This window comes from Dicentrarchus labrax, unplaced genomic scaffold (assembly GCF_905237075.1).
Source record: "Dicentrarchus labrax unplaced genomic scaffold, dlabrax2021, whole genome shotgun sequence".
Taxonomy (NCBI): domain Eukaryota; kingdom Metazoa; phylum Chordata; class Actinopteri; family Moronidae; genus Dicentrarchus; species Dicentrarchus labrax.
In genome coordinates this window covers 14,565,890-14,592,949 of record NW_026136709.1, presented here as the reverse complement: position 1 = coordinate 14,592,949, position 27,060 = coordinate 14,565,890, and the positions used below count along the sequence as shown (strand labels likewise).

General features: G+C 41.0%; 3 protein-coding genes and 1 long non-coding RNA gene across 5 annotated transcripts in view; 1 reads left to right on the top strand and 3 right to left on the bottom strand.

The window, feature by feature from the left end:
- The window catches only part of oxsr1b (oxidative stress responsive kinase 1b), a 39,088-nt gene extending 23,366 nt beyond the window's left edge, over window positions 1-15,722 (bottom strand). Inside the window, exons 1-3 of the mRNA XM_051410573.1 lie at window positions 15,506-15,722; window positions 7,663-7,775; window positions 1,754-1,862 (exon numbers count right to left, since the gene is read on the bottom strand). Coding sequence (XP_051266533.1) covers window positions 1,754-1,862; window positions 7,663-7,775; window positions 15,506-15,722 — 439 coding nt within the window. The remainder of the gene's footprint in view (window positions 1-1,753; window positions 1,863-7,662; window positions 7,776-15,505) is intronic.
- On the top strand, window positions 4,825-15,511 carry LOC127369344 (uncharacterized). Of its 2 annotated transcripts, XR_007886059.1 has the most exons (4): window positions 6,409-6,669; window positions 6,755-7,171; window positions 7,393-7,553; window positions 15,166-15,511. It is a non-coding gene; the product is annotated as an uncharacterized LOC127369344 (long non-coding RNA). The 2 variants fall into 2 exon arrangements; XR_007886060.1 differs by lacking the exons at window positions 6,409-6,669; window positions 6,755-7,171 and adding an exon at window positions 4,825-4,962.
- Window positions 15,723-16,538: 816 nt separating the features above from the next.
- myd88 (MYD88 innate immune signal transduction adaptor) lies at window positions 16,539-20,370 on the bottom strand. The gene is made up of 5 exons (XM_051410601.1): window positions 19,896-20,370; window positions 19,342-19,473; window positions 17,916-18,093; window positions 17,482-17,573; window positions 16,539-17,376 (listed from the first exon to the last, which is right to left on the bottom strand). Exons 1-5 carry the CDS (start codon window positions 20,209-20,211, stop codon window positions 17,222-17,224), a joined length of 873 nt encoding a protein of 290 aa, XP_051266561.1. The 5' UTR covers window positions 20,212-20,370; the 3' UTR covers window positions 16,539-17,221.
- A 362-nt stretch (window positions 20,371-20,732) lies between these two features.
- Window positions 20,733-26,594, bottom strand: cry-dash (cryptochrome DASH). Its single transcript, XM_051410582.1, has 14 exons — window positions 26,383-26,594; window positions 25,178-25,350; window positions 24,694-24,787; window positions 24,474-24,604; window positions 24,195-24,343; window positions 23,687-23,775; window positions 23,486-23,559; window positions 23,283-23,372; window positions 22,954-23,033; window positions 22,815-22,874; window positions 22,533-22,690; window positions 22,266-22,385; window positions 21,909-22,085; window positions 20,733-21,238 (listed from the first exon to the last, which is right to left on the bottom strand). The coding sequence occupies exons 1-14, from the start codon at window positions 26,443-26,445 to the stop codon at window positions 21,131-21,133; spliced, it is 1,566 nt and encodes a 521-aa protein (XP_051266542.1). The 5' UTR covers window positions 26,446-26,594; the 3' UTR covers window positions 20,733-21,130.
- Window positions 26,595-27,060: the final 466 nt, after the last annotated feature.

Below are 27,060 nucleotides of genomic sequence, written 5' to 3'. Positions count from 1 at the left end.
ACAAAGGGGTTGATGGCATGTTATATATGCCAATACTTAGAGGCATGTCGCTGTTACCAGAGGGGAGTGGTATATGCCAGTGGAAGACCAGAGAGATGCCATTTTTATGGGCCACATGCCAGGCGAAAATAAGTGGCATACCACTAGTCAAAGAATCAGTATATGACATTGACCACTGGTATTTGCCAGTGGAACACAAGCCATTTATCAGTGGCATTGGTAGTATTGTTGGTTAAGCAATATTTTCACACTTTCTCTAGTTAACAAACACTACTATGATGTCTAACAACATTCATCTCTATTAGGAAGGAGACCTTTAGAAATGTACTCTGCTGCTTTATAGAAACAGTATAAAAACAGTTGTCTGATCAACTGTGAAGCTGTTATCAGTCTTTGAGCAGCAGAAGACACAAGACAGGAAGGAGCTGGTGGGTGGAGGGTTTCTTACGCTCCATCAAGCCAGAGGAGCAGACTGGAGTTGGCCTTACCCTGGGCTGGTATGCTCTGCCCTGTGGAGTGATGGTCTATAAACCCGACCCAATTTGAGGTCTGTCTCCATGGCGGATGTCGCCATGACCATCATTTAATTACTCCGCACAATAAAACTCAACATCAAGGCAATCTGTTTAACTGGGATAAGGAGAATGAGAAAGACCATCTTAAGTGGTGTCTGCTCCTGCTGTGAGGCTGGCTGCCTGCTCGAGCGTCGCTTGGCGGGCACCCCAACCCCGAGCGCAGCTGGTAGACGGCTGCCAAGCCGCTCATGACTTGTGTGTATCCGAGAGAGTCAGGCATGCCACCTGGGCACTATCTGTTACAGTGGGACGCTGTTTACACAGTGGGCCGGAGGGGAATGAGGGAGGGTTGAAACAGAGTGTAAATGTTTAGTGTGTGGATATATCTGTGTACGCTTGTGCTTGTATAATTAAATGTGTGAGATTGAAAGCAGGATTTGGAGAGAGATGAGTGGCAATTTTTTGCCTCTTTGTAAACAGATGACTATTACTTTAGGCTGTCTCCATCTCTGAGCCCACTGTTTCTTGCTTGTCAAATAGCTGGCACAGGACGCCTTCATCTACATGCTGTTTGTGTCTAGGAGCTCTCACAGGTCTGCTGTAAAAGCTCTGCTCCCTCACAGCAGAAGCACAAAGACTATTAGATACCACAGCTTTAATGTTTCTGGTGAAAATAAAAATGAAACAAAACAATCAGAAGCAGATGCAGTCGTTGCATTTTGAGGTCGCTCTCTCCATGGTGGCCTCCTCTTCGTGCTCCTCTCACTAGTTAATTGCTGCGCTGCCACATGGGTGCCATGACGCCGGCCTGCGGGCTGTTATTACCTCTGCCCTGTCATTAGCTCCTGCACTGTACTGAGTTAAAGCCCGGAAAGAGCTGCAGCTCACACAGGACACAATGAGGATCAGTGCTGTCACATTCCCTACAATCACAGTTAACATCAACAGCAGTAAGTAGCCCAATTCTTCCTGCTGGCCCTCTCTTACCTCAAGGGGCCCTGCCAAAAAAATTCTGGACCCCGCCAACTTTAAGGTCAAATTGTATTTGATGCGCTTGTAAATTGCTAGCATACTCACTGCAACTCAAAATCTTCGAATTCAACCCCTTATTTTTAAATCAGAAATAAAAGGATTGAGCTTCATACTTTTGCCTGTCCAGACAGACATTCAGATTTGCAGTTGAGGACAGTTTACACAGATATTGGACAGATGAGGGAAGAAGAAGACCCTGCACTTACCTCCACTGAGAAGCTTCATGACCAGCCACAGCTCATCCTTTACCACAAAGGAGGTGTAGTAAGACACAATATTGGGGTGGTGGCACTGGCTCATAGCCTGAATTTCTTTCTGTTAGAGGAAAAAAACATGAGAGACAGAATCAGATCTAATTAATCAGAACTGCACAAAGCATTTAGACGATCTAATCACAGACCAGCTGTTTATTTGCCAGTGACCTGATAGAGCTTATGTAATCTGTCACATCATCATCATCATCATCATCATCATCATCATCATCATGTGGTGAAAATGGATTAAAGTTTTAGCTTATTTTTATTTATGACTTTCCACCCCAGCAGCAGCAAGCAAACAACCATTTTTAGAAACACAGATTTGCTGCTGGTAGAGAAATGGGACCATAAAATACATAATGCACCTTCCTAATGTTTTCAAATGAGACACATAGCGCCTGGAAGCTAACTATTCTCATTTGCCTCACACAAAAAAAGGTATGAGAATAAACTGAACGTAGTCACAATAAATGGCTTTGATGATGCAGCTATTCTTGAAATTTAGTGCAATGCTTAAGATCTCAATGACGTCAGTAGTTAGAAAAGAAATAGGCTAGGTCAATATAATGCATATCTATGCAGAAGCGAAAAACAGCCGGTACTCAGCCTTTTATACAGCTGTAAAGCTCTCTCACAGTGTGTGTGTGTGTGTGTGTGTTTGGAAAGCAGGAGAGCTGAGGTAATGCTGGCACAGAAGTCTAATCCATCACTTCAGCACCAGTCGTAAAGTCATTTGAGGATAGACAAGCTTCCTAAGAAAAAGAAAATGTAGCTGACTTCAGAGTTGTGACCACTATTTCACAGAGGTTTTCTTGAATACTGACACAAATGACTCAACCTGTTACTGGAGCTCCACATTAATGCACAGCACCTCTTTACTTGTCACAATAATTACGCATATATAACTGCTAGACAACCAGTCCTGATCTTTTCAAGGATGACTAAGAATAACACTTAAAATTATTAATGTAACAAATTGCTTTAACAGGTATCCATCTGTGGTACAGTCAAAAACTGAAAAACACCACTCTTTTTAAAACTCAAATACAGTACAGTCTCATCTGGAGACTATACTGTATCTTGATTCAACAGACCAGAGTGAGTGAATGAAGTGATACGAGTTACTGAAACAAAGATATTATACTATATTCATTAAAAAAAAGGTTCATTTTGAGCACTGGATATTTTACAGACAGAACAATTAACTGATTATTTGCAGATCAAGTGATTGATGTCAAATTCACAGATATGTGTCAAGTACAGAGAGGTCCAGAGTGCACACATTGCATCTTCCTATGTATTTTTCCACTGTTGGTTGATGGAGCTAGGCGAGAATTTTCCCCCTTTTCCCAGGCTTTATACTAAGCTATGCTGTGCCAGACCAGCAGTATTTCTATATTGGATGCACAGAGGTGAAATCAATATCAACCTTCTCATCTAACTATGGGTTTCCACCACAAATGACCATATCTCCCCAGATCCCAGAGTGTAATTGAAAACATCTATTGAGTGCTGTACCATGACAGGTGCACTACAAGCCTGTCAACTGAGGAAACCTTAACACTCGAACCGAGAACATTTGTTAAAGGCATCAATCAATAGATGCTTGTGGGTCAAAAAGTAAGCAATCAAAGCCTGATGTTCCATCAGCATAAATGCTTAGCTTACACAATGTGCATTAGCAGCAGTACAGTATGCCACTACTGCAGAGTCATCACTATTGAGTCTGTGGCCTTCAGTGAGTGCCTCCGCCAAGAGAGGTTGGGGCAGGCAGGTGACATCATGATGCCATTAGAAAAGCACTAGACAAAAGAGAGTTAAGAACATGAACTGAGTCATAATAAGGGCAGATACAGATTGTGCATGAAACAAAGTCATTGGACCATAATGATTACAGGCGTGTTTAAATGCACACAGATCCATAAAAGACAATAGTAAGGTTAAGGGTCCAACAGGTGAGTCCACACACCACTCTGCCTCTAAACTAAAGCTGTTTTAGATCATCAAGCAGTCTAATGACTTCCAGTCTGTCGGGCCAGACGGCGAGCTCTGTGGGTCGTCTCCCCTATCATTCTTTCTCTGGATACTACAGGCTGAGAGAGAACAATAATGATATAGCCTGTTGGCTGTTAACTGGCTTCGGTGGAGCCTGACCCCCCCCCCCTTCTCCCTTCTCCCTCTGTTCTCAGCACAGTGGAAGAGGCAGGTCACCACAGCTCTGTGGGCCAGGGTAACCCCAGAAAAGAAAAACAATGGGATAACAGGGAGGATATCGTGCTCTGGCAGTTGGCAGGTTTTCCCATCTTTTCCAGCAGACAATGTGTGAATCAGAGACTCTTTGTTGTGGGGATTAGGTCACTGTAAACCAATGCTGCAGCAAAGACAGTGGAAATGTTCTCATCCGTCAGAACCATTCATATGACTTCTTTTTCTGTGACCTTCAATGTGCAACCTTTGACATTTTGAGGAAATATTGCCTTGTGAAAATGTTTTTGCAGGACATCTCAATGCTGACAGGAAAACAAATATATATTTTTCAGTATTTCTGCACAAGCAAGCCTTGTAAAGTCTTTACATCGGAATCATTCACGTAAACAGGTACATCGTGCATGTACTTTGTGTAAGTTCTGAAAGAAGTCAAGCTTTACTTACCTATAAATAAAGCTCATCAAACAAGTCCAAGAAACCATATCCACTTGTAACCCAACACTCACAAGCAAAAATGCACAAATGTAGGCCTCAGTGGCACATATGCCAAATGTAATGACAAGAGTTGAAAGTGATGACTTCAAACACAGAATGTTGCAGTGTTTCTACTTAATACAATTACTTACAGATAAATTGTATTTCATTACTGTTCCCTCAGATTATTATTTCAACTAAAGATCCAACTGTGAAAAGAAACTGGGAATTATTTCTTCCAAACCGTCTGTCATCTGGCCCTTTGTGTTTGGCTGTGGGTGTTGCCATGACCTCATCCTAAAACACAGGCATTCAGAGCAGTTTTATTCAAACCATCCAACCTGCAAAAACATAAGTGACACACCTATCTGCCGCCGCACACAAAGCCACCTGCAGCACAAATGGTTTCACTATGCCGTGATTACATTTCGGATTTAATATACGAGGAACAGATGACAACAGAAGAACCTCTTATGGTGAGTGGTGTAGAACATCATTGTCAAGAGACTTAATAATGACCATCTGTGTTACATTCATAAGCTACATACCATTAGCATAGTATACATCTCCCTCCCCACTGTGTTTGCATTAATTATACTATCAGAAGGGATTTTTTTTAGAATAATTAAGCCTCAGAGGAAGAAATAAATCAGGGTAATGCATGTTTTAATTAAACACACACACCGCACACACACACACACACACACACACACACACACACACACACACACACCTGCTTAACAATACATGCCAAAAGGTTGACATATTTTCTCTCAATCTTGAGTTAAAGCCTTTGGCATGAGAAGTCCAGTAAGTAAAAGTTATTCGGTTTTAGGAGCAGCAGGCAGGCAGTGGGCCAAAAGTTCAGATCAATAACAACATCAGACCAACCCTCCATCCCCTCATTCCACCCATCTAATAAAACTGTCTCTCTCTTCCTAATGGAGATCACATTGGTTTATAGAGTCAGTCCCCTTTGACTCATATCTCCACCAACATGTCAACTCAAATTCCTGTTTTTACAAACAGCGGGTAAAACAGAGCATTCGTTGTGAGATGAGTGAGGTCACTTTGGTTCATTTAATAAACAAAACTGAAACAGACTTTTCTATCTTGTGATTGGTCTATAAATCTACGATTAAAAGCCTGGAAAATCCAATCTAAACACTTAACGCCTCAAGTGGGTTTTAGCCTACAAATTATATACACATTCTCTACGAAACAGGCCAGCCCACGCCAATTGTATTATTCTATATTAGGCCTGATCTTTTGCAGTATTTGGCGTGTTTGAGGACCTTGAAACTGAGCAAAAAAATAAATGACCTATTGTCACAAACTGAATACAGTGCTGGGTCACAAACTGGTGCCACAGAATCGCACTGATGGCAGACGCACAGAGAAGCCACTATAGAAGCAATGTTACGTCACTATCAGTTACTCAGAGCCAAACACACACGCACTATGACCCAATCTCACAGCAGCATGCACGCACACACACATGCGCACACAAACACACACGAGAAACTATTGAGGAACAGAGACATTGCTGATTGATGGAAAAACCTACTAAAATGCAATCTTAATGCTGATAACACAAATTTACCTCTGAATCATTTCCTTTTGCTCAACTCTAACCTCCTGTATTAGAAAAACTAACCACTTTTATAGGATCACTCACATTTCTTATAAGTAAACCCGATAGTAGATAATGTAAGAGGATATTTCAAGCTGCACCGCATTGTATTTTTGTAAACAAACCTCCTCCTCATCTGATCTAGCTTGAGTCACTCAAAAGCCGCCTGTCCATCAAACCGCTGTGCCAGGAATAACTACAACATGCCACTTCATATGGAGACATGATAGCTTATTGGTTTTTATGACGTTAAAAGAATTTCACAGGTAAGATTAAAGACCTTCTGGCTTCTTTAAAACTAAAGGCATCCTCTTTTAAAACTGCTTCTTTAGAGAATCAATCTGGGTTCAATTTAATGCTTCCTTGCCGTTTAACCGGGTACCCAGCAGGCTGTGGAATTGGGGGGGAAAACCACAGGCAGGAAATCCGACCTCGCTGTATTCCATGTGACCGCCTGCTCCGAGAATCCGGGAGCAACATTCCCCTGATTCATCCTCCAGAAATCGGGGGGTGGGGTGAGGAAGGGTTCCTCCTCGGTTTAGTGTTGCCAGTGAGTAGTGAGAAACCTGCCAGTAATCTCTAGCCGTGACCTTCCATACGCACTTATAGGCTTACACAATATTTATTTCCCACAGGTTACTTTCACAGACTTTTGGATGAGAACTAGGAAGGAGGACTGGAAAAATTCATCAAGTTAACAACAGCTCATTTCCCCAGCAAAGAAACTCCTTGCCGTCTCCAAAGCAAGAACACAAGCCGCAAACGAGCACCTGATCATTTCTATGTGCTGGGCAGCTCGATACAATCCTCCCACCTCTTGAGCTGAATCGTAAACTACATGTCATACAGTAAATGATGTGCCGAGCTGCGGTGTAAGATTGCATTGAGGGTATGAAGACACAATGCGGCCGTCAGGAAGATGTCCCACGGTGGTCTAATAGTTTCCTGGCACTAAGTGGAGTCCTTCTTTTCAGAGAACAACCAGAATAGTATTTGAAGTGACAGGGATGACTGGAGGAGGACTCGGAGAAAACGACTAATGAAAAGCAGAGGTGGAACTAACTCTATCCGCACGCACAGACCACAGACACAAACCTCTAAATGCAATATTGTGCTGTAAGGGAGTATAGCTCCCTTTGATCACACATAAAAGTAACAAGGTCACAAAAAAGTAACATTAAGTCATCCCTTGGTGTAGTCAAAAAATAATGTACTGTTAATTCTTTTTTTGTAGCAAAGGGCAAATGTCAGAAATGTTCCTTTTCATCTCTAGTGCCTGGAGGGGCGTGTCCTTGTCTGTGTTTGATTGACGGCACCTGGCAGGCTGAGTCCCAGCAAGGGAACGAGAGACAACGTCATCGGCAGACAGCGCGTTGTTAGCGGCGCCTGAGAACCACACTACCACATCTAACTGAGACGAAGTGACATTTGCAGGTACGTTTATGTGCTGGGGTGCAGCAGGACGAGACGTGTGTTCCTGTAAAGGAGACGTTAGCAGGAAGGCTAACACAGGTTGTGATGATATACAATACGTGTGTCTTACCAGGAGTTCATCCATACTAGTCTGGCACTTCTCTAGGTTGATGCGTTTGATGGCCACCTTCTCCTTCCGTGGTATACAGTAGGCTGCTTGAACCACCGCTGTGGCCCCACTCCCTAAAAACAGACAGGAAAGAAACATATTATCACCTTGATTATGATTCAATATAGTATTAGTCATCTCATGCAATACAAGGCTCTCAGCACATTCACTTCAGGTTATATCCACGTCTTTAGGCTGCCCAGGTCTCTCTCTCTCTCTCTCTCTCAATTGTTTGCTTCTTTCCTAACCCCTGTCTACATCTAAAACTAATGGCTACTGTAGGATAATAATCCTAACTTGTATTATTACCTCAAAATCCTCCTGAGTTCAAGAAGGTTAAGTACAATTCTGCTTTGACAGTTCATCCGATTTCTCTTTGGTACAGCTTAACTGTCTGTTCATCAATTATGAATCAGCTTTTCCAAATCCTGCCTGATGAAGCGAGTCTGCTTGGAGCCGGTGACTCTGCTAAACTAGGCATGTCCCCAGGAGGCTTTTGAAAGAGGTTCATGCCAGAGAGGACCAAAGTCTGGTCCTTATACAGTTTAGAAATGTCTCTTTGAAGACATTTTGTTCACTGTTCATTGAAAACTGCCAATTATTCTTTACTGCACCAAATACCACAATCCAGCACATGACAGCAGCTCAAAAACTGGGAGGATTCAAGGATCCAAAGCTTTATTTGTCTCAAACATAAGTAGTATGTGCAGTGAAATGCAATGAGGCCTGCTCCTCAGGTAATAGTATGCATTATAATAACAATATATAACAATTTTACTGATCAATACTCCATATATGCATTTTATGAACTTTTCAAGACCTGGACACTTAAAATCAGTCTCATTTTCCATTCTTCAAGACTTTGCAGAACACAAACGCTCATACCAAAAGTGGGAGTCTATGCTAGTTTATACCACCACAACTACTATTTTGATGTGCAAGCAAACACCGCATAGACTACAATCTGATTAAAGCTTAAATCCTACAACAGTGGGCTAATCTTTATTTCGAATAACGTGCGTAGTCAGAGTAAAAGCTTGTAAAATCCTCCCCAGGAGAGGTACGCCTGCTGTTCCTGCATCGTGTGAGGTCATTTCACTGCCCTCTCAATGCTCTTATATGACGCCATGCATGCACACACGGTTGTTTCCACAAGATCTCTGGAGTATACGTGACGCTAAGCAATGCTGGGAGCACATTCTCCTCTGGCAACAGGCTTTGGTTGAGTTAAAGAGGGAGAGGTGAGTCGGTTCAACCTCCAGTAAGCTTTTCCTAACATCCCTCATCTTAGCTATGCCCAAATATTAACAAAGTGCTCATTGTTTGGAGTTTTCATAGAGCCAGAGGTGTATGGAGGTTTAAAAAAGGGCTATATTAAAAAGGAAGGAAAAAAAAAAAACAGTTCACTGATTTTAATTAAAAAGTAAAGTTGTCCCTGAAGACGTGACCACTTTTTATTTAACTGTTTTTATTCAAGATAATTATTACTTTGGGCTATATGGGGAAAGCAGAGAATGGCATAACCTCAATTTAGTTGAAACTAAAATAAAGCTCAAACCTGTTCTCTAAGATAATCCAATTAAATTGCAATATCCTTGTAATTTCCTTTAGTTGACAGACAGTAACGTTAAACATCATGATACAGTGTGTTAAAAGCCTGCTTCCTATGGCTGTAGTGGGTGCCATCTATTGACTGGCAACCTCTGACAGAGCGCGGTTGGCCTTGCTCAACTCTCCAGCATCCAAGTAACCACAGATCACTCCACCATTGCTCAAAAGGAAGGGGCTGAACAGTTCTTTAAATATATCCTCAAGCCCTCTCCCACCACCACCAGCAGTAATACCAAACAAACCTCTGGAGGCTGGCCAGTGATGGAGAGCTCAGCGCTGGCTGGACCACGGGGAGCCAGTTGCCCTGCACACAGCGGAGTGTAAATTCCTCCATACAAACAAACAGCCAGTCGTCAGGGGTGGCTGGACAAGCTGCAGAGCATGTGCGCTTGTATGTGCGAAAAAGGGGGGAAGATTGTTGCAACAGGCAAGGTCAAGGGGCACCAAGCCTCTGCAAGGCATTTAGACTGAGAAAGCCCAATTTACCAGCCAGTTGGGGCCTTGAGTTAATATAGACCTGATGCTCTTTGATATTTGCTACTTCCAAGCTTAGCACAAGGTTATTCTGCACAGAGCAGTCATGCTTCAACTATTTGTATCCAGTTACATGATTATTCAATACTTCACCAGGCCTTTGAGGATCTAACCAAAGCTGTAAATTGAGTAATTGTACTGTGATGCACACGCTGTCATCATATTCACTAACCAACATACCAGTAATCACCAGCTGTTTGGCTAAGAACGCATACCTTATTATGGAGCATGTCTGAAATATAAAGAAATAAGCCACACATCGTCACATCTATGTCATTCTCACAACGACAACATCATCACCACCCCCTCTCCGTCAGAATGGGAGGACGCACACAAAAGAGCTATCCTCACAAAAGGCATGCACTGCAGTAGTGCCAGGGCTTTGAAACAGTCAGGCCAACATCTAATCTGCTAAACAGTCTGGCACAGACATAAAGGCTGCATATCAAGCCGTAGGTGGGTTTTTTTTCCCTTTTCTTTTGTAAATTAATCAATAAATGAGCAGATTATGAACAGAGCAGGAGTCAGACCTTTACAAATAGAAGTAAAAAGAACTACTTCAAAGTTCTTCTGTCTGTACTCCCCCCCCCCACCATTTCCAAAGGTGCAACAACAAGATTTGGCTTGTTTTGGAAGTGGACTGCTAAATCAAATCAGTACATTAAGTAACAACATTAGGCAAAATCAAATGAAGATGATCGGGCTGCCAGCTGAAAATGTGGTGCGTTGACGTGACTGAGGGATACAACTTTATGTAAGCTTTTGGGTATTGGTTTATTGGTTTATTTACATGTTTGATTTCCTTTGCTTTTCACATTTCCATTTCATTTTTCACAGTGTTGTTAGTTGTCGACAGCCTAGAGTAAAATATCACTAAAGTGTTGTTTGCTGCTGTTGTTTTCCCTGTTGAAGCAAAAACCAAAATATGTCACATTTCCAGTAATTGACATTATAATTATCCCAGCAATTAGTTTAGAGCTTTCCCAAATTTCCCCTTAGTTCATATGAAAGAGTTACTGTCTGAATTTGTTTGATTCTTACATACAAATACATTTAATAATAAGTTTCACTCTGCAATTTGTGTTAAAAATGTGAGATTGTTAAGATTGATCACCTTTCCACTCATTTAATTTGAATATACAATGCCCAAAAATCAGTTACAGCTCTAGATGTAAAAGGTCTCCTCTGGATAGGGATAGGAAAAAAAGTTGCAGACCGGGTGAAACAACTCGATCACTCCTGTGGGTGAAACATTGACAAAACAATCGTGATCTTTGTAAAAGCAGCCAATGTTTTCTGTAAGCATGTTTCCTCAAAACAACTCAAGCTTGGCATGGAGGTTTTTATGCTATGGTTATTATACTATAACCTGGCAACATGTGAATGGGACAGGCGAGACTAGGATTTCTTCTGCACGATGAACTGTTTAAGTCTAAATACTGCAGTGAGGGCTGCTCGCTGTTAACCCGAGTAAGCTAACATGTTTGCTCTTTAGGGAGTCGACGTCCGAGTATGGAATGTTTGCATTCTCCCTCTTCCGGTGCATCTCTAGGAAGTCTTACAAGCAAGACAGCGAAACACAAAAAGGGAATAGTAAACAGAGGAACAGGCTTATTTAGGACGCAGACAAAGCTAAAGCATTACACTTAATTAACTTTTATTAATGCGGCTCAAAGACCATTAAAATACCAAGAGGCCATTTAAATAACAGGGTTTCATTAAAGAGCTGTTACTCCAAGATACGTAGACTCCAAATAAAAAGATAGCTCACATTATAATCCAACGTTTGCCTGATGAAAAGGTGAAAATTTTTGACGAAGGGGTCTAGGTAATCTTATCAGATAGCTTAGCCTTGAATTAGCTTCTTAATGGAGTAGGTCAGCAGTTGTGTTGCAGCAGCTCTCAGTTTGTCTTTCCCTCCCTCAGCAGGCATGTTATCTTTTATTACATTTCCTCTGCATACCTGGCTTGACATTCCACACATTATACAAAAAGGTACAATGAGAAATGTCACCATGACTAGAAATCTACCAGCAGCCACTGCCATGTAGTGTTTATTCTCCTGATCTCCCAGGATGCAATGTTTTTAAAAAATGTATGTGGGAAAAAAACAACAACCTTGAAGTGGATAATACATTTGGAGTAATAGTATAGTAATAGTCTGGGGGGTTGCTTTTCCATTGTGATAAGTTTCCTAGAACATAATCATACTTTTTTAAAAACCATCTGAGAGACAGGACAAGGAACAGGGAGGAAACATGGTTGCCGGTGGATACAAACAGTGGGAGCAGAAAAGTTTCCAGTTCAGTTTTGCCAACACGAATGATTCAAAGTCTGATCCAGAACGAGAGAGCAAGCAATACTTTTTTTTATTTTTATTTTTTTCCTATGAGCTCTGTCCAGTATGATCCAATGCTCAGTGGGGTGAAAAGAGTGGGTGTGAACCATGTAATAACAAGTCCTCTTTCCCCGGGGAAGTTGCAAAAAGAATAGCTCTGCTGGCCATGCTGGGTGTGCAGGGCAAAGCCTCACAACACCAACCTTCCCGCTGAGCACAAGAGCTGGAGGAAACATCTCTCTGGGATCAAACAGCCTATGCAGTATGAGGTGGGTTTAGGTCTGTGAGCCTGAAGTAGCAGTTTGAGGTTTTAAATGCCGCATACTCCAGTAGAGCTGAAACGATCCGTCGGTTTGATGAGTCCATCGCCGGAAACAATAATCTGTAACTATTTTGATAAACAATTAATAGCGTTACGGGCATTTTATGAAGCAAAGAAAGCCCAAAATGTTCTGTTTTCAGCTTCGATCTGAGCAGATTGTCTGCTTCTTTTTGTTGCATTTGTGACAATAAACTGAATCGCTTTAGGTTTTTAAGTTTTGGTGAACAAAACAAGCAATTTGATGTCATCCCCTTGGGCTTTTCTCACCATTTCCTGACATTTTATAGAACAAATGATTACTCAAGAACATAATCAGCAAGTTACTTCATAATAAAAACAACAACTAGTTGCTTCCCTATACTCAAATACCTCTTATATGTGGATTTATATGTGCCTGTGAGGAAAATTACCAATCTAATAAAACCCTCTCTTTTGATTTAATCAGTGATGCCTTAAAAGCACTAAAAACGTCTGTCAGTGATGGAGAGACACACAATGGGTAAGTTACATGAAGCAGCAATCAGAAAAAGCCTGTAATAATTTGGTCATTTGCAGTACTAAATACTATATTCTTGTTTACCCACCCCCCCTCTGAATACACACTCCAAAACACAACCACACTCCACCCCTGACTGATTGCACAACTTCAGGAATATCCCATCCAAACATGAACCCACACTACTGACTTTAAAGCTTAAGCATCTTCTTTGGTAATATGTTACCAATTCCTCCCTGTTACTTGTCTATCCTACGTCCAGAGTAGGCTAAATTCTCCACTGTGATTTGGGAATGGGCAAAATCCGGAGGAAAGCGGTATGAGGAAGTGACTCCAATTAAGTGCGATCCCTGGGTTAAATGATAAGAACAGCAAGGGCGCTTCAGTGTGTTCATTCATAGTAAAATATAATTTCCCAATATTTCCTCACCCTGAACTAAACAAGATGAGAGATAAGAATGGATAGTTGACTTGAAACTGCAGTAACTCAGACTTAAAGCCTAACTTTTTAAAAGCTGTCTTGGTCATATGGTAATCAAGCAAAGACTCTCTGAAAGGGCAGAGAGAGATAGAGAGTGAGAGAGAGTGAGAGAGAGAGAGAGAACGCTCCACAGGACTGTTGGCAAGGTTTAATATGAACAGAAACAGATGCCAAACAGGAGGATATTTCTTGTTTACCTTGTGTTCACAAGGAGCCAGGAAACACAGCCTCACACAGGGGGGGTTCTGCTCATTTAGATGATATACAAGGTAGACCAACTCTTTCAGATTTAGGAGCACAACCGGTAATCAGCTTTTGGCCATTTAAAAAACGAGGTGGAAGAAACTAGGCTAACTGCACAATTTATACCCAAAGCTGAGTTGATAATTGTGATCCTCTTGCCCTAACCTCAAGTAAGCATGCAGTCCTACCTTTAAAATAGCCTCACCAGTTTCAAACCTATGCTGACAATTTGAGTCACACATTGCGTAGGAAAATGCCACAGAACTGGTTTTCTATACAAGAGGGGCTTTATCTCTGTGTGCATGCTACATTGCAGGGCGTTATCTTGTGGGGTGCCCCAGATCGAATTTTCCAAGAAAACTGTGTGAGGAAATACAGAAATGGGGGTAAAGTTAAATCCAAGTCTTTATAAAAATACACAAAAAGGTTAATTTAGGGCATGTAGAATGGACTCTCTATAAACACACAGATCCCTGTGGAGGAAGCACGCACCACTGAGGTAAAGTAAACCAGAGGCACAAACTAACTGATTTGCGGGGGGGGACAATACTTTGCTTATACGCCACACGCTCCTTCATATTCTCAACCTCAACAAAGTCGGCCCAGAGGTAGGCCAGGGTCAGCTATTTGCAGGGGGTGGGATATTTCAGAAGTTTCACAAGTAAAAGCTGTCATTCCTCAGGACGGACAACCTGTAAGTCATCCTCCAGGGCTGCACAGGAGAGGTGTCACACTGGAGGGGGGGCTGACGGAGAAATCTGGGCACATGTAAAGAAGTTACCACAATTAACTTGTAGGTTTCAACAAAGTATGATTGATGATGTTACCCAGCAAATTATCAAATGACTTGCTCCCCATTTTCTGTGAGGGACGTGGTTAGAAGCCTCATAACACTGATTAATCCTCTCCAAAAGAGCTCTCGCATAACTGGATTAATTCAGGCAGTAAATTACCCAAAACAATACCCTTACTCCGGGAAGGACCATGAAGTATAATCTCTGGACTCTGCAGTGGCAACACAAGTGTTTTGGAAAGAAAAAAAAAAAGTTCTGTGCTTGAATGTCCAGTGTTTTAATTGAAAATGGGCGTGAACACACACACACACACACACACACACACACACAGTAAGTTAAACATGGTTTCTGTCTTCTCTACAGTAACGCTACGTGCCTGATACCTTGCTTCAGTCTATGTAATGCAATGTCTTTTCCCTCGAATAAAAAGATAACTTTAAGATAATGTTATCTGTAATATGTTTAAAAACCACAGTCTGCAGGTCGGGTTCTGTGTAAAATCACCAACACTGACACATTTTAAAATAAGATATAGTTAATATCCCTGTGGTTTTTTTGTTATAGATACAACGCCCTGTATGTAAGTATAAAGCGAGCTGCACATAAATAACCGACTGCTCAATGAAAGCGGTTTTTCTTTTCCAGCAAATAGTCACAGCCTCACTTAGACACTAACGTCGGAGCGCTCGTTTACCCCTCTCGGCGCAGCCCCGGCGGACGGGGCACCCGCTCTACTAAGAGACATTCCACCGGCTCCAAGTCACAACACCGCCCGGCTGGGACTCGCCAAGTTGACAAACGCGATGAACTCAACCTAGCACAGGAGAAAGAAGATGCCTCCTTCTCGCTTTACACTTGAAACATATTAATATTACGTGAGCTGTGGCGACCCCCAACCTCCCCCATTTTAAATAAGCTAACGGCAGACGTTCTCCGGACTGTCGGTTGACACAGACGTTGAGCTAACGAGCCATGGATCACATACCAATCACCTCGTGTAGCTCATAATCATCTTTGTTGATGGACCAGGGTTGGGAGCTCAGGTCCTCCGACATGGCTGAGGAGTCTGCTGGGGCCGTGCTATCTGTGGGGGAAGGCGCTGAATCCAAAGACTGTGCGGAAAAAGAAGTCAAAGTAATCCAAACAGGAGCAACGAGGGCGACACTTCCCCTTCTTTGCGAATCCTGCAGCACTCCTGTCATTCCCAAAGTTTGACACTAGCCTAGCGGCCCCGCCTACCGCATTCCTGCTGAGCAAATGTGGACCTTCCCGGCGGACATGTTGAGTGTGGGACGGTGGACCGCGCTGAGCTCCGGGGTCCCTGTCAGTCAGTAAGGGGGGGGGTACGGCGACTGTTTAAACTCCTTTTTGTTACATCTGTTAAGACTTTTACACATAAGTATACTTTCTAGGCAACCTACTATAAAGAGTGTTTAAATATTATGTAAAATATGCCGCCCCAAAAAATGAATCAAGCCTCTGGATTCCGCCACACTTTTAATGGCGGACTGATGGATTTGTATTCATTAGGCCCCCAGTTTAGCCTTGCAGGCATTTGTTCTCATCATACAGCAAACAAAAACAAAAGCAATCTTTTTTTTTTGCTCATATTAGCCCATAGCAATCCCAGCCCTTCCCCACTTATAAAAATGTAATTAAAAGAGCACGGTAGGTGTGTAACAGAGTAACATGCTGGAAAGTGCTACCTGCCAGGTTGAAGTGAGGGCAAAACTTATCCCAATACACGTGTATGAAAAGAGGCGTGTTCCTCCGAGAACATCCTGTCCTCTGATTGGTCAGTGCCACAAACGCTGCTCTGTCATTGGATGTTTTCATATTAAGCGTAAAATGTACTGAGACATTAGTTATTTTTGACAGCATTCAATTAGCGACACCTCTGGTTGTGCATTGTATAACATGCAGGATTTGCACAATCGTGACACCTGCTGGAGAACTACAGAATATTATTGTGCTTTCATGACTGCATAATATGCTTTATAAATAAAAGACAAACGCCATTGAAAAATGTGTTCAGTTTATTTTGAGGAAATCATATTCAGAGCAATCAAGTCAAAGAATAAATTCACTTTTCATTAAACTGTTTTAAAAAAAAGATCATATTAAAAATACAAAATTAAATGTCAGACATTGTGACAGTGTGGGAGAGAAAGGCAGATGTCAGCCTTGAGTAAAACTGAAAAAGTTGAAGTGTCACAATCACGATATCTCTTCCTCTTAGTCTTCGCTTTCATCTAGAAGTTAACTTGTAAGAGGAAGTGGTCAGCTTCCTTTTACAGAGGATTCAATGCACGCTGGCCTGGATACAAACAGATTGTCCTCACCAATATAACTCACATAAATATTAACATGAGCAGGCACGACCTATGTTATTCTTGAACTTTTAATAACATAATATGGCTTTGTGCAGAGAGAACTTTACTGATATTTGGTATCTTTATGCAGCTTGAGTTTCATAATGATACTATTGATAAATCACCATGTGATCTTCATAGGAAACACAAATAGTAGCATTATAATATAGACTGTATACACAGTTAGTGACAAGTGCTTCAGAAGCCAGCAGGACGTGGATAACAAGCAATAGCACACACCTGAATCTGTAATGTTTCGCCATTGTCCAAAATTCCCTTTCGTGGAATAAAAAGGCACCTTAGTACACAACTAACTGCCAGGTCCATGATTATGGCAGCGACAGCGCTTTGGCCAGCCGTGTCCAGAACCAAGCCTGTGTACAAGGCCGGGTGTAGTCACATATGGTGAGGAAGCGCAAGATGCTGGGGAAGGGCTTTGTCATTGACTTGTACACCACTGGAATAAGGCGTTTATTTCGAGCTCCTGAAACAGCAAACAGGATTAAAAAAAAGTCAATTACACACATGCAAATTTATGTCAGAAAAAGGGAATATAGTGTTGTTTAACTATAACAAAAATGTAACCTACCGGGAGAGAGGCTGAGAGCAAACTTGGTCTGAAAGTCACAGGCATTGCTGTCAAGGTATTCATCAGAAATCACCACCACCATCCTCTTACACCTGCACAGAAGGTCACATGTTATAGCTGCTGCAAACATGTGAGAGTCAGAAATTAGGGAGATTTTAAGAAGGGTGGATTGTCCTCTTGCTCTCAGATGACTTTCTATATCTAAATTTAAAATGAAACTCTTATTTCGCAAGTTTAGCTTCCTGCCATGACTTAAACTTCTGTGTCTTTGTATCTGGAACCATTTAAATGTTTTGTCCACATGGATTTTTAACAGAGCCACAGAATATATTTTGCCCTGTGTGTTTGCACTGATCTACCAGAGCTGGCCCCATGTGCCAGTGTTTTCTAGTCTTTCTAGTTAAAGTAAAATCACACAGAGTAGACCTTGATACCTCTTCTCAATGAGTTCACTTGTGATGGTCCATACACAGGAACCTGGGAGGACATCTCTGTCGAACACACACAACTTCAGCTTGTACTGGGTCTGCTCCAGCTCCCGGATCATCTCGTGGACAAACTCAAAGTCACTGTGGCAGTAGCAGATGAAGGCGTCGAACAGCTCAGGGGAACCTGGATTCAATTCAGTTAGATTAAATTCAATCCCTTTATTTATCTTTATAAAGTCGGTATTGGACTACAGAAATAGTATTTCACAGAATTAAGATATATTTCACAGACGTCAAACATAAAATAAAGGGTGGTAACCACAAAACTGTGTGGGGAAGTGGAACAGTGCAGTGGTGCAGACATGTCTGATTAGAGGTTCGGATGACTTGTCAGATTAGGAGGCGAGCTGGAGCTTTTTCCTGTTTTTTATCACAGAAAATAAAACTGATCTCACTGATCTCAGTATCTCAAGTTTTACTCGAGCAAATGCACAAGCTACAATAACTGTATTACAAAGTCACACATTTCATACCAGTGTTGCTAAGATTTGACATTTAGGGCTTAAGTCTGGAGAGAAAACAGCAAAGTATCATGTACATTTTTAAAGAACAGCTATAACTACTGATTGCACGTAACCTAGAAAATGAATTCTAATTATTTAAAGTTTGTATTTTCACTAGTTTCATCCGACATGCATTTATGCACGCTTAAAATCTGCTCTCTTGGTGTTGTAGGGATAACACTGTTGCAGACGCACTCTAACAAGTCTAGCAGACCATATGTACCAATCTAATATTGTATGTATTATTCATAACATGCATTTAATCTTGTTTACAACTACAGCTGCTCAAAGCGTAGCTCTTATTACCAGTGGTGGAGGAAGTAGTGCATGTATTAATATCAAATTTACTAAATACTTATTCATACTTATTTGAAGTTTTGTCGTAAAAATGTACTTTAAGGATCAAAAGTCAAAACACGCATTAGCTAAACAGCCCAGTTCAGAGTGTATTATTACATTATTATCTTACATTTTGGATTATTATCACAGATTAATTAACATGCAAGCAGCATTTTACTGTTTTACAGTTAGTTAGGTTGGAGCTAATTTCAACTTTATATACTGTTGGGCACTTCATCATTTTTTAATGATATGTTTTGTATGTAAAATATTAATCTGCAAAGTACCAAGTAACTATAGAGGTCAGATATGTAACCGAAAGGCAGCTCTACTATGGCTGTGACTTATTTGGAGAAGCAGTGATTGGTTTCATTGTGCTGAATCATGTATAAGATGTGTTTCTGATGATATGCAACTAATGCCGACGCAGGTTGGACTGCAGTTTGTGTGCGTAGACAAAAATCAATGTGTGTGTTTATGCCTTGCATTGTACGTTAGAAAGCACAAATAAGGATCACACAGATACAGACCTTCGGGGTCATCCTCCAGGGTGATACCAATCCTCTCTGGGGTGCGCGGGAAACAGCTGTCAACCTCATCAACCTGAATTGGGGGCTCAGCCTTCTTCTTCTGACTCTCACAATACTTCCTCACGTCCTCATCTGGGACACACAAAGATGTAAACGGGCAAACAACACACAAATACAGAGGTTTGAATACAGTAAGTTGGGGGGGGTTGATGGGACAGAAAGGGGACTGAATATGGTGTGAGGACACGTTTGTAGAACCAATAACAACAGATGAACTGATTTTTTTTATTATCAGCTTGTAAACACACGAACAGTTACAATATGTGGGGACATGTTTCGTCATTTATTCTGAACCATGTGTGTAAATACTTTTTGCAATATGGGAGTTTAGGTATGTGAATCATTTCCTGGAGTACAGGGACGCGTGATGGAATAAAATATGCATGTGTACCAATGAAATAAACATTTAAAAGGGTAAACACACACACACACACACACACACATATATATATATATACACACACACACACTGATTCCAAGTGACACCAACGCACCTATCAGCGGACGGAGATCCTCCACTATGTCCTCTCTCTCCACCTCTGCCAGGATGGACAGCAGCTTGCCCACGGACGCGTCCGTGGAGCGGGCCTGCCAGCCCTCCAGAGCCATTTGCGTGGGGTTTTTGGACGCCTCATAGTTCTTTATCTCGAGGTAATTAAACCCCATCACCTCCGCAACGGCCATCCAGTCCGCGGCCACCATGTTCCTGGGGTTTAAATACAGTCCCAACTTTTTCCGCACCCTGACATTCAGTGCAATGAGGGGAATCGTCCCCAAGTCCACCGCTGAGTCTGACTTGCAGCACGCCATGTTAGAAAAGTTTCCTCCAAATAAGCGACGACGGACTTCAGTTAAAACACAAGAGGGGGGGCATGTTAGCCACAGACGACGGGGTTTTGCAGTATCGAGTCGTTTTCCGATTGCTTTACCTGACAAGAGAACAAGGAAGTGATGTCAGCTGCTGCGTCACAATGTTGGGGAGGAGGTGTTTAGACTGCTGTTCACCTACAGACTCACCACTGGGGAGACAAGCGAACTAGCGCACTGCCACTTCATTATGCTTATTAATTCACTGGTATCATCGTTTTGGTGAGCAGAAGCGAAATAGATTTATTGATTTAATGAAGTGACTTTAAGCAGTGGGCACACACAGGAAATGTTCCTCCCAAAAAAAGAAAAGAATATGAGTTTCTGTTCCCTTTTCTTGGCTACTGTCACCAGAAACCCCCCATTCCCTTTGATATTTAATAGAAATTTGAAGTAAACACTCCATATTCATTTGAATGCCGTAGAAAATGTGTATTACATAACAAAACGCCATAACAACACTCTTTTATACAAGCAATTTTATTTTTATAACTGCCACAAATAGGCAAAGAAAGTTAATAACATCCTTATATCCAAAGAGAAATAAGAAAACTGCAACAAAAACAATCTGGATGAAAACAAGTTCAGATCAAGGTCTGATTAACTGAAGGAAAAGTCAAAACCACAGTGTAACTTTCACAGTTGCAGCAGCCTAACAGGAAACCCAGTAATATGGCCTATTTTTCTACAGAATTGCCACATCCGTCAAGTTCAAGTATCCAGTTAGGTAGGACGATGCATTTCCTCAAGTCAACACATCAGTGTGCAACTCAGGTTTGACAGCGACATTCCAAGTTTGCATCACTGAAGTGTCCATCCTCTGAGCATCTGTCACATGTTCAGAGTTCGCTTTTCAGGAAGATCACAGGTTTTTGCTTCTGGAGAAATAGAAGTCTATGCCTCTGTCCCGATGTTGTTTGGGAGTGTGAGGTGGACCTCTCTTTCCTCTCTGTGAAGGCCCTGTGCCACTCTGAAAAGAAAACAGGAAAATAATGGCTCAATGTAAAAACAATCCTTTACATGTAAAAGTCCTGCATTCAAAATCATATAAAAAAAAATATCAGCAAAATTTACTTTTATAGTATTAAAAGTAAAAGTACGCATTCTGCAGAAAAATGACTATCAATAATGACATTACACTATATATGACCTTATTAGGTTGTCAATATATAAAAAGCATTTCATTGTGAAGCTTCTTTCAGCTACTTTATATACAGTTAGGTGGTTCCCACCTTAGGGGTCGGGCTCCTTCCGAAGGGTCACAAGATAAATCTGAGGGGTCATGTTTTAAACTTTTTGGACTTTTCTCTATTTTTTGATTTTTTAAGGGGTTACTAAACAATTTAATCTCTTTGGATATTAAACAATTATAGATTTGGGAACTACTGGTTTAATATTTTACAACACAATGTATTCTACAGGCTCATCCTCTTGTTTTAGGTTAAAAAACTTAAACTTAAAAATAACCACTCTGTAAGAGTAGAAGTATAAATTAACATAAAAAAAGGAATATTCAAGTTAAAAAATGTACTTTAATACACCACTTACATTTCACCTTTTTTATTTGTAACCACAAAATATATTTATAACAGCAGCAGCACACAATCATAGTATCCACTTCCTCTTTCTAAAACACCCACCGGTTTCTTGTTAACGTGTCTGCTCCATTCTGGTGCTATGACGATGGGGTTTGGGTATGTCTCACCAAGGGACACGTGAGCGTGCGACAGTGCGGCAGTGCTGAGGGTCCAAGGCGTGTGCACATCAGCTCCCTTGATCCCCTGCAGCTCAGGGACCCACTGCCGTACATAGTCACCCTAAAGCAGATGCGTGGGAAACCGAGGAACAACTCAGTCAGTGGATGAAATTTCCATCGCGCCACATTTGTACGGGTTTCGTCAAAATCACGTGATAACAATACAATCACAAACACCAACGACAGCAACTTCCATACAAATGTGAAAGGGAAGCGGAACCATGCATCTTTTCTAACATACATTACTGTCGTAGTCGAGGCCTTGCTTGATCATGTTGAACTTCCTGTTTTCTCTGGGGTCATTTCCTATGCCAGCGCTGTAAAGCCAGTTGCCATAGTTGCTGCAGACATCATGGTCAATCTTTGGAGGAAATTTTTAAATGATGAGTCCAAGGCACTCAAATATTAAATCATATATCCAATAATTAGTAATAATATAATAATAATAATGAATGTCCTAAAAAATATCAGTACCAAATGGTTTTAAAACCTGGCCAACACTACTTACCAGAAGGTACTCAAACCACTCCGCTCCCATCCTCCAATCCAGGCCCAGGTCTTTTGTGAGAAAACTAGCAACATTTTGTCGCCCCCTGTTGGACATGAAGCCTGTCATTGCCAACTCTCTCATGTTGGCATCCACAAAGGGCACTCCTGTTTGTCCCTCTGTAATTACAATGACACATCTTCAACTGCTGATACATAAACTTTCCAGTGCCCTCTTAAAGACACTCCTTGATCTGTAATAAAGAATATTTTGTGAACTACAAGGGGAAAAAATGGTGCAAACCTTTCCACGCATTGAAAAGCTTCATGTCCTTTTTCCATGGAATCGATTTGTCTTGAAGCCCTGAGATAAAAATCGCCATGAGCTTTACATTCATTTATAGTGTTTTACTTAATGAGTTGAAAACTTGAGCTCACTTTACCTTTGACCTGAAACAGTCTGTTTCCGTACTTGACACCTACAAACTTGAAGTAATCCCTCCACAAAAGTTCAAAAATGACCCTGAAAGACAGCAGTGACGATCGTCAGACAAATTGGGTAGAACATATTTTTTTTTATGTTTTATTATATATTATATTTAACATTAAGAAAATATAATTTTTCCAGTTTACAAACAGATTTTGACACATTCTAGCTTCATATCATCAACTTTATAGAGCTTCTGTACACAGTTTACCAATATAGCACTATTATACTTTATATATTGTTTTATAGCGCACTCATTTATTATTACAGTCATCTCCAACTCACCAGTATGTGCTCTGATTGGCTGTTCGCTCCTTCTCGTATTGCTTGATCTGATGATAAATATACCTGGGTGAAATGCAACCCATCGCCAGCCTGCAGGATGTCAGCGGAGCGCAGTTAGTGATATATTTATAGGACTTACTTACATGGAACATTAAACTCTAGTAGGCATTCACTAGCAGAGGAAATGATACAATAACACTCACCAAGGTGCAAATTTAGTGGAATAATCCACACCTATCAAGCCATTACGAGTCTCCTTGTAAGTTGCAACTGCGTCCTACGAAGCAGACCGCATATATATTTATTACATCTACAGTACATAGTAGATAATACGTCGCCATATGAGTTTATGGCCATTTTATAAACAGCAGCTAGTACCGATTTGTAATGGAGGTTGTACTCACAGTGTCCCAGAAATAGTGTTTGAGTCTCGCCAGAACCTGACTTTCGCCACCGCTGCAGGGGAAGGCTGAGCGAGGATCAGTCAAAGGCTCTGTAAGAATAAAACAAGCATCAGACTGATTGCATTCATGCTGAACACTCCCCGATGTACATTAAGACACTGAATCATTAAAGCTTAATCATATACATGGAAGTGGAGTCTGTCTGATCGTTTGCTGGCACTTAATGAGGAAATCTATGCTCAGCAGTTTGCCTATTGAATTCTGAGAGCAGCAGCAGTGTGGATTTACTCAATAGAGGTGCATAAAAATACCAAATTGCGCTTCCTATTTGCCAACAGCATGTAGAGACATTTCCACAAAAGTTCATTTAATAAGCACATTTAATAAAATGATATTGTTACAGACATGGTTTTATCACTTCTGCAAATTCACAGAACACAAATACAGAAAGGGAAAGTGTAAGATATACTGTATGAATAAACCATTTGGATTCAGCAGACAAACACACCTGTCTGTTGCAGGTCCTCTGCTGTAGGAATAGCTCCTTCCTCCAGCCCTGAAGGGAGAGGCTTTAGCTGCTCAGGGGTTGGGAACACAGGCCTAACCCTGCTCTGGGTCTCCACTGCCTTCCTGAACTGGGTGTACACATCGGGCAGCCTAACAGACCAGGAGGGAAATGTTTCAAGTTAATCTTAATCTACATCTCTCATATAACTGTCAGAATGAAAAACAGGGCGTTATGCAGAACTAGCACGCTTGGTCCCAAACAAGCCATATCCTCTCTCACCTGGATATGTGGTGAAATGGAAGATCATCCCTGTGGTACAGTGTAGACCCCCAGCAGGTGTGAACTTTGACTTTCATCTGCGCACAGACATCCTTCACCCCTTTCTCCACATTCAGTTCTTCCGAAGTTACCTGGAACATGAACGCATGAAAGTAAAAATCCCCAAACAATGTCAAAAAGCTGTGACGATTACAATAAGAAAAAGACTGTTTAAAACTACCTCTTCATGGAAAGCCACAGCGCTGACAGACCCCAGTTGCTTAATGAGGTCAGCAACTACCTCCTCTGGCTTACCCTGTCTCACCACGAGGTTGCTGTCTCAGACACACACACACACACACACACACACACAAAGAAGTCCCAGTTAACACCATGTCAGGCAAGCTGCATCCTGGGTAGAGAGCTAGTAACTTCCGCCGACATTGACCAGAAAAAAAAGATGGGAACAGCACTCATGTTAATGTAAACATAACCCTATACGCCCAGATGTGTCCTGACCCCTGTTGTATCTGTTTAAGGTAAATCCTAGAAAGTGTATGTGTAACAGTAACATGATACATGAGTTTGGGATCACTTTTAAACCTTGTAAACAGATTACTGTTCTTCAGTGCTATAACAAAGACAGTGGAGAAAGTCAGCAATGTAAATAAAGCAGTAGAAGACATACATTGAGATTATATACAGGAAGACAACAGTTTAGTTACCTGCCCTTGCTGAGCAACGTGTTTCTGAGGTCCCTGATACTGTCCAGTAAGAAGCGCAGGCGGAAAGGTCCAGTCTTTGGTAGGTTGTAGTTGTACGTTCCCACATAATGTCGGGGGTCGAAGCAGTACAGTGGGACAATGTACTCTGCATTTCTTTGAGCCCAGTGAAAAAGCTGCGGGTCATACCATCATCTCTTAGCAAAAGTGATCATCACAGCATCATTATAGCAATATTCAGTAAATTTGATCCTATAAGCAAACCTTTTTGGAACTAATATGGCTGCTTTAAGTGCACTCCCACGGCAGCTAGTGTTGAAGACAGATAACCTTATCTCTTATGGAAGTTCTTTATGAGGAATAACAACTTGAGATGTACCATCTCGTTTTCAACAAGGTCCTCAGTATACAATTAAACCAAATGAAATGAAAACGAAAACAAAACGATAACATACAGAGACAAAACAAAAACCACAAAACAAAAAGGAAAGCTATAAATATCAAGAGTATACATTTATTAGAGAAAATCAAAATGTCCCTCTGCCTGTACATTTTAACCAGCTTCAAAGTCTTGCCCTCAATAGTGCATGAATAGCTAAATTAATTAGAGAAATAATATAGACTATAGAATACACGGAAGCATTTTTAATCAGGTGATACGATGATATAGACCCACTATTTACAGGTAGATTATTTCAGTCAAAGGGAGCTTTAAACATGAAGGATTTCTTAGCTATTGTTTCAGGGACACCTAAAATAAGCAAATGCATTTTCCTTTGCTAGAATTTTAGTAGGAAAATCATGTCTCTTATTTTGAAAAACCGAAAGCCGTACATGTTGATGTGACTCTTCTACAGTATGGCTGCCTAAAGACCAGCAGCTTTTGTTTTACAAAGGTAGACTTTAAAAAAAGTGAATATTTTGACATATAATTTGTGCAGTTTCAATCCAAATTGTCTTTTTACCCCCACACTTAACTTCTCGGAATGGAATAAAACCGGAAGTAATAGTATGCATCGCGAGACAAAAGTAGCTTGATGCTAATGGAAAACATGTTTCATACATAAATATGATCAATATGTGCTCGTAATGGCAGGATGGAGGCAAATGTCACACAACGTCAAACAAACACGTTTACTTGTAAGTTTAAATTGGTGCTCTTAAGTTCAATAATATCGGATTTCATAACCTTATGGACGGATTCTTACCTCGTTGTCTTGGAAACGTAGGTCGTTTCTTAGTAAACATATGATTGTACGGAAGGTGGACATAGCGTTACTTCTAGCTGTCAGTACTGCAGCAGTAGTTGTATCAGAAATACCGACAGTGGTCTGTGTCAGAGAGCTGGGTCCTCCACCGGTCTGTCTCTCCTCGGTCTGTCGCTCCTCAGTCTGCTGCGAGTGAGACCGTCACGTTTTACGACACGTTACAAAACATCGGGTTTTGTAACCAGCAGCTGCCTCAAGCTGTAAAGCTGTAAAGGTTATATAGACGATTAACAATATTATAACACATTTCAGTCTAGTGCAGCACGACCTTAACAGTAAATAAAAAATATATAAAAAATGTTCATAGTCTTTAGTTTAGTAAATGAGAATCAGAAACACTTTGTTGATCAAATTAGTTTATTAGTTGTTCAAGGTGCTCACACAATGTTAAAGAATAGAAATAATACTTATATTGCAAGAGTAGAAATGTATATAGAGGGGAAAAATAAAAATGGAAACATAATAAGAACCTATGCACCTTATAGTTATAAATTATATACAGTATATGCTAATATATATGCCACAGTATGTGACTGACAGAAATTAAATGAGTAATAGTAGTGAGTTTTTGAAGATTGTAGAATTACAGAAGTTATAAATGATTACAAAGAATGACAG

What these genes read in the sequence shown, in the direction of transcription:
- myd88 (XM_051410601.1), bottom strand. Translation starts at nt 20,211, where the DNA reads ATGGCGTGCTGCAAGTCAGACTCAGCGGTGGACTTGGGGACGATTCCC. An exon ending in GGATCTCCGTCCGCTGATAG is followed by an intron (nt 19,474 to 19,895) that starts GTGCGTTGGTGT and finishes TGTGTGTCCCAG; the next exon opens with ATGAGGACGTGAGGAAGTAT. An exon ending in AGTGAACTCATTGAGAAGAG is followed by an intron (nt 17,574 to 17,915) that starts GTATCAAGGTCT and finishes CCTTCTGTGCAG; the next exon opens with GTGTAAGAGGATGGTGGTGG.
- cry-dash (XM_051410582.1), bottom strand. Translation starts at nt 26,445, where the DNA reads ATGTCCACCTTCCGTACAATCATATGTTTACTAAGAAACGACCTACGT. An exon ending in AGTGGTTTGAGTACCTTCTG is followed by an intron (nt 22,386 to 22,532) that starts GTAAGTAGTGTT and finishes TTTCCTCCAAAG; the next exon opens with ATTGACCATGATGTCTGCAG. An exon ending in GCCTCGACTACGACAGTAAT is followed by an intron (nt 22,086 to 22,265) that starts GTATGTTAGAAA and finishes CATCTGCTTTAG; the next exon opens with GGTGACTATGTACGGCAGTG.